This window comes from Mytilus californianus, unplaced genomic scaffold (assembly GCF_021869535.1).
Source record: "Mytilus californianus isolate M0D057914Y unplaced genomic scaffold, xbMytCali1.0.p SCAF_6, whole genome shotgun sequence".
In the NCBI taxonomy this organism is placed as follows: Eukaryota; Metazoa; Mollusca; class Bivalvia; order Mytilida; family Mytilidae; genus Mytilus; species Mytilus californianus.
The window spans coordinates 118,782,864-118,801,763 of record NW_026262712.1 but is presented as its reverse complement, the minus strand read 5'-3'; the positions used below and the strand labels follow the sequence as shown (position 1 = coordinate 118,801,763).

Here is an 18,900-nt window from a genome sequence, read left to right as displayed (position 1 = left end):
CTCCTTTAATCGGCATGATAAATGTCTCATTTCAAAGTCCTAATGTATCTTAGAACAATACTACCTATAGGATAATACTTAATAGCAATTCTGAGAAGCCTCACATTTTTAAAATATGAAAATTTACCTGTCTTGAGTGAAAAATTGATGAACCTCTAAACATACTAGGTATAATTAACAGTTGAGGACCAAATTATAATTGATAATTATTCAATTGTCAGACTGAGAAAAAATTATTATCGCATGACAAAATAAATCTTGATAGAACTAAATGTTTTACCTGTAGAAGGACGTCAACCACATTCTTGTAGCCATATTGGGCTGCCATATGTAAGGCTGTGTCTCCCAGACTGTTCTATCAAAATAAAATATAATTCTAAATCATTTAATACACAAAATAACTTAATATCTTTTTCACACTGTTTTGTACATTATTAGCTTGGTTTTTACAAACCTATGTTTTGCTGTTTGATATTTCCATCTAATCGTCATATACTTATGGATTATTGCAAAACTTTAATCTGAACAATTTGTTTATTAGCAGTTTCATTACTGGATATGAACCTTGTGATACAGTTTCTGTTTCGGGATTTAATACATTTTTTATGCAGAAAAGTAACAGCTTAAACAATCCTAGTATTATTACAAATAAGTTGATGCTTTTTCCTTTAGTGTTTTAGCATAAATCAGACCATTGGTTTTCACTTTTGAATTGTTTCACATTTTTTCATACCTGGGATTTTAATACTGCATGCATATGGTATGGTTATTGCTCATTGTTGATTTGATTTGATTTGATTTTTGGTGTTTTAACGCCACTTTTAAGCACCGCTTTTGGGCTATTTCGTGGCGGCCAGTTTTTATTGGTGGAGGAAGCCGGAGTGCCCGGAGAAAACCACCGACCTTCGATAGGAAAACTGACAATCCTAGTCAATTAAGATTGGAGTCGAGTGCACCCGCACGAGCGGGGTTTGAACTCACAACCTCAGTGTTGACTGGCTAGTGATTACAGTAGTGACTACTTAGACCACCGAGGCCCCGCTCATTGTTGAAGGCTGTACAATGTTCTATGGCTGTTAACACCAACACCCTATGATCTATGGTGGATAGTTTGTTTTATTGACAACCATACCACATTTCCTTTACATATGTATATCAAATATTTGAGATGGAATTCTATCTGTATCCCTAAAGCTAAGACTTAGTCCCATTCCTTCAAGAAATACCCTCAACATTATGTATGTTAGAAAAAAGCTTTAAACAAATGTTATTCCTACTACAAATACCCTAAAACCTTTTGTTGTCTATATAATTTTGAGTCTAAGCCATTTATACAGTGTTCTAAATCCTTAGACAACATTTTAATTCTGTAATCATTGGGAGTGGTTATTGAACCATATGTGTTTCTAAATTTTACAAAGTTCAATCAGTCATTTCAACACTTATCTCCTTAACAGTAAATCTAAAGTGTTAATCATTTTAAATATTCCATATTTGCACATGTGTTGAAATGAGTCATTGACTCATGAAAGCATTGACATATCAGGTAACCTTTTCTCTATGATAAAGTGTATACGTACCTGGGTAAATGAACTCATAAATCATATTTAAATTGATCTTTGTTTTTATCAAATTTAATCCTTTACATAAGTTTGCTGAAAAACCATCCTTACTTTGATATAACATTTTGATAAATAATAGTTTCATGTCTATTTTGCAATTTTTCAGCATGTTCAGGAAGACTGTATAATATTGTTCTTGACCAGTTTCTTAATTTTCTAGCCTGACATGAATTTCAATCAGTTTAAAATTTAAGCAAACCACCGCATGGCTAGTATATAGAATACTGTGACCCACCAAATACGTCTCCACTTCAGAATGCTAGGTAATTCCCATGTAGAAAACTACCAGAGTTCTACATTTGTTATACATGTAAATAAATCAAAAATACTGGGCTTCAAATTTTGTACACCAGACGTGTGTTTCGTCTACAAAAGACTCATCAGTAAGAATGATATTTTGACCACAGAAAATGCATAGAATAACATTCAGTTCTTCACAGAAAACCGCAGAAAACAAGACCAAAAATGCAATTTATATTGTTTGATGCTGCCATCCTACCCATCCAAAAAGCAGCATACCCGAAAACTTTAATGACACAAATCGATTCAATTTTTTTTTTTTAAGATTTTTTCCTGCTCTTACATCCTTTTCTTGTCTAAAATATGTAACTTATTTTGTTGGCAAAAAAAAAATTCCTACCTACATACCCTCCCTACAAGGCACAGGTTGGCAACATCAAACAAAGAATTAAAAAAATAAAGGGTAGTCCAAACAAGTGTATATACATTGTTAGGGTAGGGTCACCATACTACATTATAATTAGGTTGATTTTAAAACTCTATACATTGTTAGGGTAGGGTCACCATACTACATTATAATGAGGTTGATTTTAAAACTCAATCAAGTGCTGATAAAAGAAAACTTATTTAAATTTCCTTTGAAATCCAAGAAAATATACTGTCCTGGTGTTAGATAAAAGGATGTGTCAAAAGGCAATTTATTGATGCTACTTTTCAGTGTTTAATTAAGATAAAACTTCTCGGAGTCTGATTAATCCAAATAATATTTTACATATTTTAAGAGGATTTTTATAAAAATGCAACAATACAGGAAGAAATACAATGAGTAAATAAAGAATTTAACATTTTAAGGAAGTACATGTAACTATTTTAAGAATACTGACTGGTAACATAAATCTCTCTTTTCTGTTACAGAAAGTAGTTTTATAGAATAGAAATATTCCAATTCCACTCAACCTAATTGAAATTGGTGAAACTGCTTGTCAAAACATAAATTTCTAAAACATTGATTTTACATGTAGACATAATCTGGACTGTTTTAACTACTCTTCTTTTATAATGAACAAATATTCTATATTTGCGTTTCTAGACAACTGATAAGATTTTTTGTAAAAGTATAGAAGCTGAGGTACATCTACAGCATAATAGGGACAGTGGCATTAGAAAATGTTTAGATTAAGTTTACAGATTTCATTGTATCCTTTTCATGCTTCCAAGAATTGAGAATTGAGAAGGATACCCCCAAAACAAAATAATAGACAATTACCTGTCCATCTAAAGGAATGGTAAGATTAGTAAATGTTAAGAAGAGTTTACAGATTTTATCGTATTCTTTCCACGCTGCCAAGTGTGGAGAAATTTACCCAAATAAATGTGAAATATGTCCATGGGACACAGATGATGCCCCCTTGCATATCATATAAAGTTATAAAGGGACATAACTGAAGAACGGTAAAAGTGATGCTACCCAAATTTAAACTTGATCTGAGTTTTGTGGTAATAAGTATTGCGTATAAGTTTCATAAAATTTGGTTGAGGCAAACTTAAGTTAGAGAACGGTAAATTCAGCAATTTTTCCCTTTGTAAAGGGGCATAACTCTAGAATGGTAAAAGTGACACCACCATAATTCAAACTTGATCTGAGTTTTGTGGTAATAAGTATTGTGTATAAGTTTCATAACATTTTGTTGAGGCAAACTAAAGTTAGAGAACGGAAACCAACTTTGGGACGTATGTACGGACGTACAGGGGTAAAACTTAATGCCCCCTCCGCTACGGTGGGGGCAGAAAAAAATAATTGATGGTTACCTGCACATCTATAGGAATGGTGGCATTAGTAAATGTTAAGAAGAGTTTACAGATTTCATCATATCCTTTCCATGCTGCCAAGTGTAGTGGAGTACAGCCACTGTTATCTTTTGAACTGACTAAGGCATCCAGGTTCAACAGGCATTCTACTGCTGATCTGTAAAAATATTCACAAAGGTTTAACATTTTTCAATATTATTTCAAAAGGGAGTTACATGTAGCTATGAAATTGGAATAAGTTCAAAATACGATTTTTGTTGTTTCTAACATTTATAAAATCTGAATTATGAAATAATATTTTGCTATTAGCAGTCAGTAATTCAAAATATGATTTTTTTTTTGTTTCAAACATTTATAAATCTGAATTTTGAAATAATATTTTACTATAAGCAGTCAGTAGCTTTCATTTTGTCAAAATAATTTCAAAGTTATGCATGGGCTAAGCATGTTTAGTTATTAAAAAAAGAAAAGAATGTCAAAATTAAACAGTGAAAAAACATGTACATGGCAGCATCTTGGGAGAACCCTTTTGTTAACTTTTTCTGCAAACAGAAAAAAAAATCATTCCGATAATGGTAGAACGATGAGTTACATATATGCCATTAAAATTAAATAGAACTTCAAAAATTATATTTTTTTATCATAATATGATTGCACATGCTTGTCTGTGTATTTATATTTGTATTTTTGTTTACATCAGGTCATATGACCATCAGAATTCTCCGGAGATCGTCTTGATTGTTAATTAAATGGCGTCTAGTTTAAAATACACACAAAATGTTGATACATTATAATTTGTCTATGCATTGCTTATTGTTTCTTTTGGACTTTTTGTAATTTGGATAGATGTTTTAGTATGTTATAAATATAATATGAGAATTTGAGTCCAATCGGTTAACATGAATTTGACGGCGTATGGCCCTTAAATTTTTAATCGTACATTAAATGAGGTCAAAATTGCAACTTTGTTATTACAATTTTGACACCTTAACAGAACAATGGTATGGAAATCTTTTTCTTTATATCATTTAAATTCCAAATCATTAAAGAAAATACCTTATCTGTATATACAAAATAAATTAGATGTAATTTGATATAGAACAAATTACATATATGTACACCAATTATATAATGTTGCACATTCTTATTCATATTTTTTTTCTACCAATGCTAGGCTTATAAATATGAAATTTGCCTTTTGAAATACCCATATATCAATGTGTATAATTATATATTCGCCACTGTTTTTCATGTGTTTCACTTTATAAAAAATAAGGTAGTTCACACAATTTTATTGCCATAAATATGAACATTTAAACATATAGATATAAGAAGATGTGGTATGAGTGCCAATGAGACAACTCTCCATCCAAGTCAAAATTTATAAAAGTAAACCATTATAGATCAAAGTACGGTCTTCAACATGGAGCCTTAGCTCACACCGAACAGTAAGCTATAAAGGGCATCAAAAGTTACTAGTGTAAAACCATTCAAACGGGAAAACCAACGGTCTAATCTATATAAATAAAATGCTGCGCTGGGCGCAGCTTGATACAACCACAGAGGTCAAACCCTGAACAGTTGGGGCAAGTATGGACACAACATTCAAGCTTGATACAGCACTGAATTTGGATTGTGATTAAATATTTGACACAGCATAGGTTTCTGACACAGAATGAATGTGGTCTAAGAACTTAAAATTTTTTAATTTACCTATTCAAACCATATCATTATTATTTGCTTTTATATATAAATCAGAAATAACCAATTTAAAATGGAAAATTTTAAAGAAAAAAAAATCCCTCCCCCAAATTTTTTGAACCCCCTTATGATTCATCACTCCCAAACTCAATCCCAGCCTTCCCTTTGATGTATGGTACCTTGCAGTACAATTTCAGAGAGATCCATACACTTGAACACAGGTTATTGTCTGGAAACTAGAAAAATGCGTGTTTTAGGCCCCTTTTTGGCCCCAAATTCCTAAACATAAAGGGCAATTACCCCAAACTCAAACCCAGCTTTCCCTTTGTGATATGGAACCTAGTAGTACAATTTCATAAAGATCCATACACTTACACACAAGTTATTGTCCTGAAACTAGAAAAATGCTTGTTTTTTGCCACTTTTGGCCCCTAATTCCTAAAATTTGAGGCAATTACCCCAAAAATCATTCCCAGCCTTCCCTTTGTGGTATGGTACCTTGCAGTACAATTTCAGAGAGATCCATACACTTGAACACAAGTTATTGTCTGGAAACTAGAAAATGCTTGTTTTTAGGCCCCTTTTGGCCCCAAATTCCTAAACGTTTAGGACAATTACCCCCAAACTCAAACCCAGCTTTTCCTTTGTGATATGGAACCTTGTAGTACAATTTCATAACGATCCATACACTTACACACAAGTTATTGTCCTGAAACTAGAAAAATGCTTGTTTTTTGCCCCTTTTTTGCCCCTAATTCCTAAAATTATGAGGCAATCACCCCCAAAATCAATCCCAGCCTTCCCTTTGTGGTATGGTACCTTGCAGTACAATTTCAGAGAAATCCATACACTTGAACACAAGTTATTGTCTGGAAACTAGAATACACTGCTTCGCTAAGCGCAGCTGGATAGGCCCTCAGAGGTCCAACCCTGAACAGTTTGGGCAAAAATGGACACAATATTCAAGCATGATACAGGTCTGAATTTGGATTGTAATTAAATATTTGACATATTAAAGGTTTCTGAATAAATGTAGTCAAAGAACTTGAAATTGGTTATATGAATTGAATTTATATTCAATTTAAGATTTCTTGCTGTTGTGCAATACACTGTGCTGTTGCGCAATACTAAGTAAATAAACAAATAAAGTTCAATTTCTTTTCAATGTCATATTTGAAATTTATGAAAATCAATAGGGAGATTACATCAATAGCTATAAATAATTCACCAAAGTTTCATGAGAACTGATGAAAGCGTTTTTGAGTTATTGACGAAAAACTGGAAAATCCCCCCTTTTTTAATGAATAAAACCCAATAACTCAGAAATGTAAAATCTAAAATTTATAAAATTCTAAAGGGAACTTACATCAACAGATATAAACAATTCACCAAAGTTTCATGAGAACTGATGAAAGCATTTTTTAGTTATTGTCAGAAAACTGGAAAATCCCCCTTTTTTTATGAATAAAACCCTGTAACTCGGAAACGTAAAATCTAAAATTCATAAAAATAGAAAGGGAGCTCATGTCAATAGATATAAACAATTCACCAAAATTTCTTGCAAGTTGGTGAAAGCATTCTTGAGTTATTGTCGGAAAACTGGAAAATCCCCCCTTTTTTAATGAATAAAACCCCAAAACTCGGAAACGGTAAATCTGAAATTTATAAAAAACAAAAGAGAGCTCACGTCAATAGATATAAACAATTCAATAAAGTTTCATGCATATTGGTTAAAGCGTTTTTGAGTTAATGGCCGACATGTTGACGACGGACGGACGGACAACGGTATACCATAATACGTCCTGTAAACGGGCGTATAAAAATGCTTATTTTTGGCCCCTTATTCCTAAACGTTTTGGGCAATTACCCCCAAACTCAATTCCAGCTTTCCCTTAGTGATATGGAACCTTGTAGTACAATTTCATAAAGATCCATACACTTACACACAAGTTATTATCATGAAACTAGAAAATTGCTTGTTTTTTGCCCCTTTTTTGGCCATAATTCCTAAAATTTTGAGGCAATTACACCCAAAATCAATCCCAGCATTCCCTTTGTGATATGGAACCTTGTGGTACAATGTCAGAGAGATCCATACACTAACACACAAGTTATGTCTGGAAGTTACAAAATTGCTTATTTTTTACCCCTAATTCCTTAACTGTTGGTACCATAACCCCCAAAATCAATCCCAACCTTCCTTTTGTGGTATTGAACCTTATGGTAAAATTTCATAGATATCCATTCACTTAAACTAAAGTTAGAGTGCGATAACCAATGTGTCTTCAGACGACGATGACGCCAACGTCATACCAATATACGACCAAAATTTTTTTAATTTTTGCAGTCGTATAAAAACGAGAAACACTTATGAACCACGTCAACAAACGACAACTACTGAACATCAGATTCCTGACTTAGGACTGGTGCAATCAAACACAGCGTGTTTAAACGTTTTAATGGTACCAAACCTTCACCCTTTTTCTGAAACAAGTGTATTAACATCTCAACATAGAAAGACACACTATAAAATATCAACTGAAATAGCTTAACTCAATCAAAGGACATATTAACACCAGTGAACATACACGGAACAAATAAATTTGACCTATGATACAATGTAAATACAAAATAAATAAACTAAGGGAAGAATAATAAAAGTAACATGTTATATCGGTATGAAATGTTAAACAATTTAAGAAAAACAATATGCTTGAACAAAAATATCAGCCATATATATATACAATTGCAGTAAGTAAAGGTACAAAGTACATGTAGTGATATAACAATATTGTATAACAATCATTCATCCGTGACAGAACTTCCCTATTTGTCAAGTAGAATAGGATAGAATTTATCATTGGGAAGTGAAATATTCAGAAGATTAACTATTTATGATTTTCTTGATAAAAATTATCTTATTTTGTCAATAATTTAACCTCGATCAAGCCATAAACAAAATTGATACACTGAACTAAGAAATAAAGCTATCCTATCCATGAATTATTATTTCATGTCATTTCACCTCTCTTATTATATATTATACGAGGTTCAAAGTCTGATTATACAGATGTTTAAACCTTCGTTGTGTCATAAAACAAGGAGTGACAAAAAGTTAAATAATAATTCTAAATCAGATTAAATACAATGTCCAAAGTCTAGCTCACAGTCTATTTAACTTCTTTTATTTGTGTATCAAACAACTAGCATAGTGGATCAATATATAGGATTTCTTCCATAAACATAAACTGTTAACACAGAGATATGTCTGGTCTGTCAGCAGAAAATTCAGAAAAAGACAATCTAAGTTAGATATCACAGATATGTTTGCTAATGGACAAGTTCTTACAGAATTCACTTTTTCTTTGCATTTCATGCTTTTATACTTGTATTTGAAATAGAAGAACAGAGTTCTAATGTCCCACGTGTTACACATATTTTATATTTCCAAGGGCATAACTCTTTTAAAATAAAAAGTCGATCTGCCACCATTATAAAACTTGTCCCAGATATTGCTGATATTAACCTATAGTAAAATTTTTATAAAAATCTGGCAAGAATTGTACCTGTGAGAGCTCTAACGAGGCCATCCATAAATTTAATATTTCCAAGGGGCATAACTCTTTTAAAAAAAGTCGATAATCCACCATTATAGGACTTGTCCAAGATATTGCTGATATTAATCTAAAGTATAAGTTTTATAAAAATCTGGCAAGAATTGTACCTGTGAGAGCTTTAACGAGATCATTTTCCATAAATTTTAATATTTCCAAGGGGCATAACTTTGTTAAAAGAAGTCGATCGGCCACCATTTTAATACTTGTTCGAGATATTGCTGATATTAACCTCTAGTATAAGTTTTATAAAATTCTGACAAGAATTGTACCTGTGAGAGCACTAACGAAGCCATTTTCTATAAAGATAATATTTACAAGGGGCATAACTCTTTTAAAAAAAGTCGATTGGCCATCATTATAGAACTTGTCCCAGATACTGCTGATATGAACCTATAGTATAAGTTTTATAAAAATCTGGCAAGAATTGTACCTGTGAGAGCGCTAACGAGGCCATTTTCCATAAATTTAATATTTCCATGGGGCATAACTCCATTAAAAAACATCGATCGGCCACCATTTTAAACCCTTGTCTGAGATATTGCTGATATTAATCTATAGAATAAGTTTTATAAAAATCTGCCAAGAATTGTACTTGTGAGAGCGCTAACAAGACCGGACGGACACCCAGTATTTCCATGTCCCCACAACGCATTACACCAGGGACAATTATGCATTTTGCGTCTCAATGTTTTAAACTATGGAACTGAATGTCAAAATAGAATAGACTAAAAAACATTTATAAAGAGAGTACAACACAATCTAAATTGCTTTTCTGAACTAAAACAAAAAGAGTATGAATTCAATTATTTCCGCAGTATAAATTCTTCCTATTACCAAGCTTACACTGTAAGACTTTTCACAACTCATCAATATAAAATGTTCCCATATATATCATACAATGCACCAAGTTCACATGTAGCACATCCATTCACAAATAATTTCTCCATATAAAATTTCCTATACAAGTAAACATGAAGCACATCAATTCACAATTAATTCTTCTGGAAAATAATCAATTATCCAATTCCTGAATTACAGTTGCTGATACAAATTTCTAGCTATATAATATCTAATCTCACACACATGAATTTTGATACAAGAGGATATTTCTAAAGGATACATTTTTTTGTACTTGTAGACTAGTTCTATTTTTTCTTAAATCTTTTGAATAATTTGACATCTACTGACCAACTTATAGTACACCTGATACTATAAATATGATAAAGGTTTAATTTAATTTTTCAACTTTTTGTTCTCTTCAAGATTTCATTGTTGGGAGAAATATTTAGAAATTTACCTGGCCTTATAAAACTTATCCACATTTTCTTTCTTTAAGACAGTCTTTCTAAATAATTTTACAAACCCTGAACACCCAGCTTCCAAAGAACCTATATATATATATCCATGTGCACATAAGATCCACCTGACAATATAAGATTGGGCTGTTGCCATTTAGATCTTGTATTATCTGTTTACACCACCTATTATTGTAACTACTTTACCTAACCAATAATCTAAATGTAAGCTAAAAACAAATCTGAACAAAACCCTACAGTCTTGACTCCTAGGAAAAGTCAATCACAAAATATATGTACCTAGGCTTTCATACAAATGATGGTTAAATATTTGTTGATCAGACCTATCAATGGTGAAAATTTTAAGCAACAAATGAGGATTTATTTATTTTCATGGCTACAAATTGTTGTGTAATGACGAAAAAAATATTTGATTTCATGGTTTTAACAAATTCTGCATTCAGGTCAATAGATTTGTACTTCATTGAACACTTAAAAGCTTTGTTTACCCATACACACAAAATCCTCTAATATTGGTACGAGGATAAAAAAAAATGAATCTACCGTCTCCTGGTTCCAATAGCAAAGAAAATGTTTTATTATAATATCTGTAGCGCTTTAAGTTTAAATACTTAGGTACATAATCAATTGGTTATAAATCATAAAATATTTTACAACTTTAAAACAACATGTCCCTGTCCAGAGTATTCATACTTTTATATATATGAGCAGAAAACAATGAGCACTTTGATTCTTGGATGGCTGTATTTGTGATTTTTGTCTTTGCATATATATATAACAATATTAATGTATAACAGATAAAGGTGAAATCTGTCTATTGTTATACTGTAAATTCAGATATATATAACAATATTAATGTATAACAGATAAAGGTGAGATCTGTCTATTGTTATACTGTAAATTCAGATATATATAACAATTTTAATGTTAACAGATAAAGGTCAAATCTGTCTATTGTTATACTGTAAATTCAGATATATATAACAATATTAATGTATAACAGATAAAGGTCAAATCTGTCTATTGTTATACTGTAAATTCAGATATATATAACAATATTAATGTATAACAGATAAAGGTCAAATCTGTCTATTGTTATACTGTAAATTCAGATATATCTGTCTATTGTTATACTGTAAATTCAGATATATTTGCAATGCTTTTATTACTGATAAAGTTGTGAGTTGATTAGCAACTCATTAAACCTACTCTCACATTTTTGTCAGTGGGCATCATAAATGCACAGAAATTGTTGAATTCCGTATATTGACCTATATTTATTTATATCCTTGCCCTTTGGTCTCTGGTCAATACTTGTCTTATTGGCAATCATACCACATCTTTTTATTTTTATAATATATTCAGAATCTACAGTACTTAAATCTCTGGTTTTGATCAATCCAGAAATTTATAAATAGAAAAAACTTCCACAACATTTTCAGAAATGCATGTACATACATGTAGACTGTCAATTTGAGGCTATAGAAAGAAAGATTATGTTTGCCGAATTAACAGAGCCAAACATCAGCTTTTGTTCAATAATATTCTCGCTTATCATTCATTTAATTATTGCCTTAATTTACCATATAACAGACTTTTTTTTTTAAAGTTTTACAGAATGTCATAACCAAGTAAATTCAGAAAGTAAGGTTTCAATAGACATAATGAGTAGATTCTCACAAAAACAAATAACTTCGTGGAATGTACAAAATGAATTAGTAAGACAGTCTTTTAGGATCAGGCTAATTATTAGAAGGAAAGTAATATAGACATTGTGTCAGGGTAATGAATGGTCATATGTTACTCTGTGTTAATTGACAGACAATAATTGCTGTGTAACACTATATTATTTATTGATTAATCTGATGGAAGATTTTTATAACATTTAGATTGTCACCCAATAATCAATAGCTATGTTGGGATGGTTTACATCTTGTTTTGGTGTAGCAGTAATTTGTATAAGGCCATTGGCTTAAAATCAAGAACTGAAGATATTCTTTTCATATTAACAGTTAAAAGTGATTTTTGTAACCTTATAAGTTTTTATCTGGCTTTGATTTTACTAGAGGTCCAAAAGACTAAGCATTTGATCCACTAACATATTGAATTGTAAATATATACATTGTATATATTTCAACATTGTTTATTTTGGGGAATTATAAGCTGTATTTGGGACTATATAAGAACCATCCTTTAAAAGGGTTTCAATGTCAGACAGTTTTGATTGGCACAAAACATTATAGTTTACATTTGTATGTCTGACAAGTCAAAATATGAAATAGATTTTTGAATGAAAAACAATAACCTGTAACAACAATAATACAAAAGTCCTTCACTTGGCAAAAATAAAACCTGGGTTAGAGACTTTCACGTCATTATGAACACTTGACAAAAATAAAACCTGGGTTAGAGACTTTCATGTCATTATGAACACTTGACAAAAATAAAACCTGGGTTAGAGACTTTCATGTCATTATGAACTTGCATCACTTCTGGAGTAAGACTTCTGTGTTACTGAACATATAACCCTTATTTCAATAGAAATACTGACCTTGAACCATGTTACATGTAATAATTTTTCATGATAAAAAATACTTTGAACTGTCAGGGGTCAGTTAAGTGAGCTTGTAAAGTTGCATCAATTCGCTAAAATGTCCATCATCTATGTATAATTTTTTCATGTATATGGTTTTAACGGAATAAAATCATAAAACATGAGACTAAATTACCTTGTCTTAATCTGGTACACAGGTTGATGTTTTTATTACTCAGTGATTACTCAACAGTCCCAAAAAGTATTTACATAACAGGACTTACTTGTGATTAAGTGTTGCCAGGTGTAATGGTGTGTAACATATGACTTATGTGTGACCATCAAGTGTTGCCAGGTGTAATGGTGTGTGTCACACGACTTACTTGTCTGGTGACCATTAAGTGTTGTCAAGTGTAATGCTGTTTATCACATGACTAACTTGTGACCATTAAGTGTTGTCAGGTGTAATGGTGTGTAACACATGATTTACTTGTGACCATTAAGTGTTACCAGGTGTAATGGTGTGTATCACATGACTTACTTGTAACCATTAAGTGTTGTCAGGTGTAAAGGTGTGTAACACATGACTTACTTGTGACCATTAAGCGCTACCAGGTATAATGGTATGTATCACATGACTAACTTGACCATTAAGTGTTGTCAGGTGTAATGGTGTGTGTCACATGACTTACTTGTGACCATTAAGTGTTGTCAGGTGTAATGGTATGTATCACATGACTTACTTGTGATCATTAAGTGTTGTCAGGTGTAATGGTGTGTAACACATGACTAACTTGTGACCATTAAGTGTTGTCAGGTGTAATGGTGTGTATCACATGACTTACTTGTGACCATTAACTGTTGCCAGGTGTAGTGGTGTGTATCACATGACTTACTTGTGACCATTAAGTGTTGTCAGTAGCAAGGGTCCGGAAATGGTACTCAGTAGTAAAGGTATGTATCACATGACTTACTTGTGACCATTAAGGGTTGCCAGGTGTAATGGTGTGTATCACATGACTTACTTGTGACCATTAAGTGTTGTCAGTAGTAGAGGTATGAATCATATGACTTACTTGTGACCATTAAGGGTTGCCAGGTGTAATGGTGTCTATCACATGACTTACCCGGTACTTGTGATCATTAAGTGTTGTCAGGTGTAATGGTGTGTATCACATGACTTACTTGTGACCATTAAGTGGTGTCAGGTGAAATGGTTTCACATGACTTACTTGTGACCATTAAGTGTTGTCAGGTGTAATGGTGTGTGTCACATGACTTACTTGTGACCATTAAGTGTTGTCAGGTGTTATGGTGTGTATCACATGACTTACTTGTGACCATTAAGCGTTGTCAGGTGTTATGGTGTGTATCACATGACTTACTTGTGACCATTAAGCGTTGTCAGGTGTAATGGTGTGTATAACATGACTTACTCAGGTTACTTGTGACCATTTATAAGTGTTGTCAGGTGTAATGGTGTGTATCACATGACTTACTCATGTTACTTGTGACCATTAAGCGTTGTCAGGTGTAATGGTGTGTATCACGAGACTTACTTGTGACCATTAAGTGTTGCCAGATGTAAAGGTGTGTATCACATTACTTATTTGTGACCATTAAGTGTTGTCAGGTGTAATGGTGTGTATCACATGACTTACTTGTGACCATTAAGTGTTGTCAGGTGTAATGGTGTGTATCCCTCCCTATCAACACAGTTGATATTTACTGATCCTTTCAAAAAACTGAAAAATAAAAAAAAGTATTAAAATTCCAGACATTCACACATGAAGAAATATAGATATAAGGTATACATTTGTAATATTTGTTCTGCATCAGGGAACATTACCCTAGTTTTATATCCCATCATAACTGCTGGGCCGTCGGCATCAGTGGCCAAAGAAACACAATTTTCAAGCGGATTCCTAAATTTGAAAACTCATCAACTAAACAATTTGCTATTGTGATAGCACAACCATCATTTAGATGAAGATTACATAGAACAGTTGTGATAGGTTCATCATTCTTGACATATCAGACACAAATTGACAGTCTTCTACCCCTATGTCTGTGCTTTCAGTTTCATCCAACATAATTGCATTATAAACAGATGATGCCTTAATATCATTGACAAGAACATCGGTCAGAGTTTTGGCAATACAAGACTGAATTTCAGTAATAATGTCCCAGCATCAATTTATATATATTTGCATTCCAGTCCGTTTTTCTTTTGTAAGTCTAAATGTAACAATTGGTTGACATGAGTCAGACTCTGCTTCGTTATCATCACATTGTATATCAGAGTCACTTTGGCAATGTGTAAATTTTTATTGATGATATCCATATGTTCAGTGCTCTCATTATATGTCTTGTCACTGCTGACAGCTGAATATTTGGGGTCCCTTCATGGTTCCAAACACTTGTAATTTTTTGGCACTTGAGGCAGACTTACATCCACAGCAACATACTTGCATATATACATGAAACCCCTGTTTCATCTACTTTATTTAGCCACCGATACTTTTCTTTCCATACAAAGAATGTCTTATCTGACACTGTGTGTCTTTGCTTTAATTCATTTGTATTTTTGATCATTAAAAGCAGAAATGACATTGTCGATGATTTCGTCTATTATGTCCCTCACAAATGGAGAGGTTGCTTTCTCCACTAAGGAATTGATAATGGGACTTGGGTACTTTAGTGGTTCTGCATGGCCGTCTGCTGACATATCTTTCAACAGGCTATAAGACTTTACTAGCAGTGTTTATTTTCTGCCTCTCTGACTCATGGTCTTGCAAGGTGTAAAACCACCAAATCATAGTACGTCACATTTGGTTGCATATGAAAAAGGGTCGAAAAAAAATATTCCCTTGAATTTGACAGTTGTAGGAAATCAATCCTGCATTTCATTGCAGTAAAACATTTCTGAGTCATAAACATATATCTTGGGTGTTTGAACATTGTTGAAAGCACCATTCTTTTTTTATTTTGGTGTTTCTATAAAATAATTTGAAAACTTGATGTTACATGTACATGTGTTACATGGTTACTAAAGCTTGTAAACATGAAAAAAGGGATGAAATTTGATTGGTTAACTTCTAGTGATGGTTATTATCTTATAAGCAATGACATGTGATGTGAAATTTTGTCTGTAGTACTGGACAGGATAAAACTTTACTCATGCCAAATGCAAGTATTTCTTTATTTGAAACAAAGAAAAATTCTGCACAATTTTTTTTAAAACTGCAAATTTAACAAATACTATTCATGCTAATAGGGAAAAAACAATGGTGGTATTACACTTTTAAAGAAAATTTGATAAACTTGTCCCTTTTGTCTACCAGAGATACAGATATCAGCAAGGGAAAAGCGGTTTAAAATTCAAACTGAACCCGTACAGCTACATTTACTTGATAAGTCTCTCTATTTTAAGAAAAAAAGTAGATTTCCTAAAATTACAAAAATAGATTTACATAGCAATTTATGTATAAGAGTAAATAATGCACATGATAGCAACTATATGTAGCATGACTAGACGGGTTGAGAACTCATAGTTTTGACATATAATTGGGTTTCCCTTTGCATGAATACAGTTTTTGAACGCTGCATTCGTCAAATAAATGGGTTTTTAATTTTTTTTGGGGTTTATCATGCAAACAGCAGCTTATCTGAAGGTTTGCATAAGACATCTGTAATGTATGAAGCATCCAGGTCTTTTATCTTCTGAAATAGACAGATATAGCTGGGATTAGCTGCTGCTGCAGGATTGTAATCCCTACGTATGTCTTACATTCTGCAACTTAAATAGCAGGCGGGACAAAAATCAACAACTTCAAATGTTTTTCTGAGTTGACACATCTTGCCATGCTAATCATTTTTGCAGTTTACACTTTTAACCTAATTCCCGTAGTTTTCATAGATATACGTGTAGTATACTAAATATTACTTTAAAATTACAATACTTGTATGCCTTGACAATTTTTTGTTTAAAAAATAAGCTCCAAGTTTCACATTGCTCAGTATAACAAGGTTCCACGATTAACCACAAGCCCTACGTCCCAGGCCAGTAAAATTTTCTCTAAAAGACGCCTCTCAAGCCTTTTTAAGTTTTAAGAAATTGTACAAGAGACTGATTTCCTGGGTTGTAATTCAAAAAGATTTTGTGAAAACTTTTACTTATTTCTGTGAGCATTGCCTAACCTAGGTAAACCAGGGTTTTCCCACCCAGGGTAATACTTTCAATCTTTGCTAACACTTTCTTACAACCTAAATGGGATCAGACATTTGAACAAATGAACAGTCAATACTTGTCTGACCAACAGCAAATTTCTTGAATGTCAGAGAATCCCCCTGGTCTGTTTGCCCTGATTCTTAATTCATTTTGTTGCCTTGTTGTATAACAATGTATAATGATAGAATATATTATTTGAATTGAGTACGTATTGCTTAAAGTTATTTTTGTGTTGAAAATTTTAAAAAGAGGGATTCTGATAAATGTAAATATGTTTTGCACATTGATTTTGTACAAAATGTAATATTTATATTGTGCTCCTACCAGATAATTATTTTTTTTGAGTTGCTCTGTAGTCTTCAGGAATACATAGTATTTCATATAAAACAACTGAAGACCAATTCATACAGTATGCATTGTTTTTACTCATTGAATGATTCGAGCTGACTAGTTAACTAAAAAAATGTTATTTTCATTATTAAACCACCAAAATAATAACATGTAATACAACAATCAATGAAGACACCATAATTATACCTTATCAGCATTCTAAATCACAATCAAGTTTTCAAAATTAATTCTTAATATAAAAAAAAATGTAACAATGAATCCAATCATAGCTCAAAAACAAGCAATTAATTTACAAATGTGAACTTGTTTTTTTTCCCAATAATTTAGACATGTTAGAGATAGATACATGTACATTTGTACATGTATATGTATTAGAATACAATATATACCAATTTTATCAAATAACTGCATCTGCACATGTTCAATGTATATAGAAACCTAATTATCATTATTTAAATATTGATATATATTTTTTTTAAATAGGGCGAATGGACCCAAGTTGAACATGTTATAAGGACAAATGAACCCCATACAAATGGTAAGGCATATTTTGTGAAGTGTCTTTGTATCTATTTAATAAATACTCAATACCAGTCGTCACGATAAACTTTTAAATCTACAGACCAGGAGCTCCATTTTAAGAAAATTTAAATTGGATTCTGTTGGCCTGTAGAGATTATTTTAACAAATTACAGACCTGAGAGCAATTTTACAGGCCTTGGCTGCTGTCAGTGCTGAGCTAGTCCAAATAATTATGACGTCTTGAAAGGCTATTTTATTTTTTTTTTCTGTGACACCTTACGTCATAGGAAGGTGTCACAGAAAAAAAATTAAAATAGCCTTTCAAGACGTCATAATTATATTTGGACTAGTGCTGAGCCTGTTGCTAAGAATGAAGACTGCAATACACCTTATTGCTATTCCCGGCTGACCCGAGAATCTGTCCCGCTTGAACTTTTGAAGTCATACAACAATCACTTTTCCATTGTGGCGTCAGATATTTTGTATTGTGACATCAAAATTTTACGGGAACCTGTGTGATGTCCAGTAATGGCGGACAAATAGCGATAAGGTGTATACTATGAGAACACTTAAGTAGTCTGGAGTTCCCATAATATTGAACATACTGCATTGGGACTCGACTAGTCAAGATATAAACCACCAAAATATTTTCAATATTAAGAAATTAATGTTGAGTAACACAGGATGTACAGTAAAATCTTGAGGAGGGGCAGTTTTTCACCTTGTAAAAACTTGACTGGCTGTACTTTGGCGTTTCTTGGAGGTAAGTTTAACAATAGCTTCAACATTTCCAGTTTTTGCTGCCTCAAGAAGATCCTGATCCTTGCTACTGATGACGCCTTTTATTTTTCCACCTATGCTACTCAAAGCCATTTTTCTACATCTTTTTTATCCACTTCCTGAATAATAACAGCAGCTCCATCTAGTTTCATTTTTGAATCGGCAAATTTGATTGGTT

At 32.3% G+C, this 18,900-nt stretch overlaps 1 protein-coding gene across 24 annotated transcripts in view; it reads right to left on the bottom strand.

Annotated features, from left to right (window-relative positions):
• Window positions 1–18,856, bottom strand: part of LOC127704561 (ankyrin repeat and sterile alpha motif domain-containing protein 1B-like) — a 121,453-nt gene extending 102,597 nt beyond the window's left edge. For 8 of the 24 annotated variants that reach the window (XM_052208654.1, XM_052208651.1, XM_052208653.1 and 5 more), the window contains exons 1-4: window positions 18,664–18,856; window positions 14,500–14,583; window positions 3,672–3,828; window positions 281–355 (exon numbers count right to left, since the gene is read on the bottom strand). In XM_052208654.1, coding sequence (XP_052064614.1) covers window positions 281–355; window positions 3,672–3,828; window positions 14,500–14,583; window positions 18,664–18,815 — 468 coding nt within the window. In that variant the 5' untranslated portion in view covers window positions 18,816–18,856. The other 16 variants (XM_052208667.1, XM_052208670.1, XM_052208671.1 and 13 more) reach the window with 16 other exon arrangements.
• Between the last annotated feature and the right edge of the window lie 44 nt (window positions 18,857–18,900).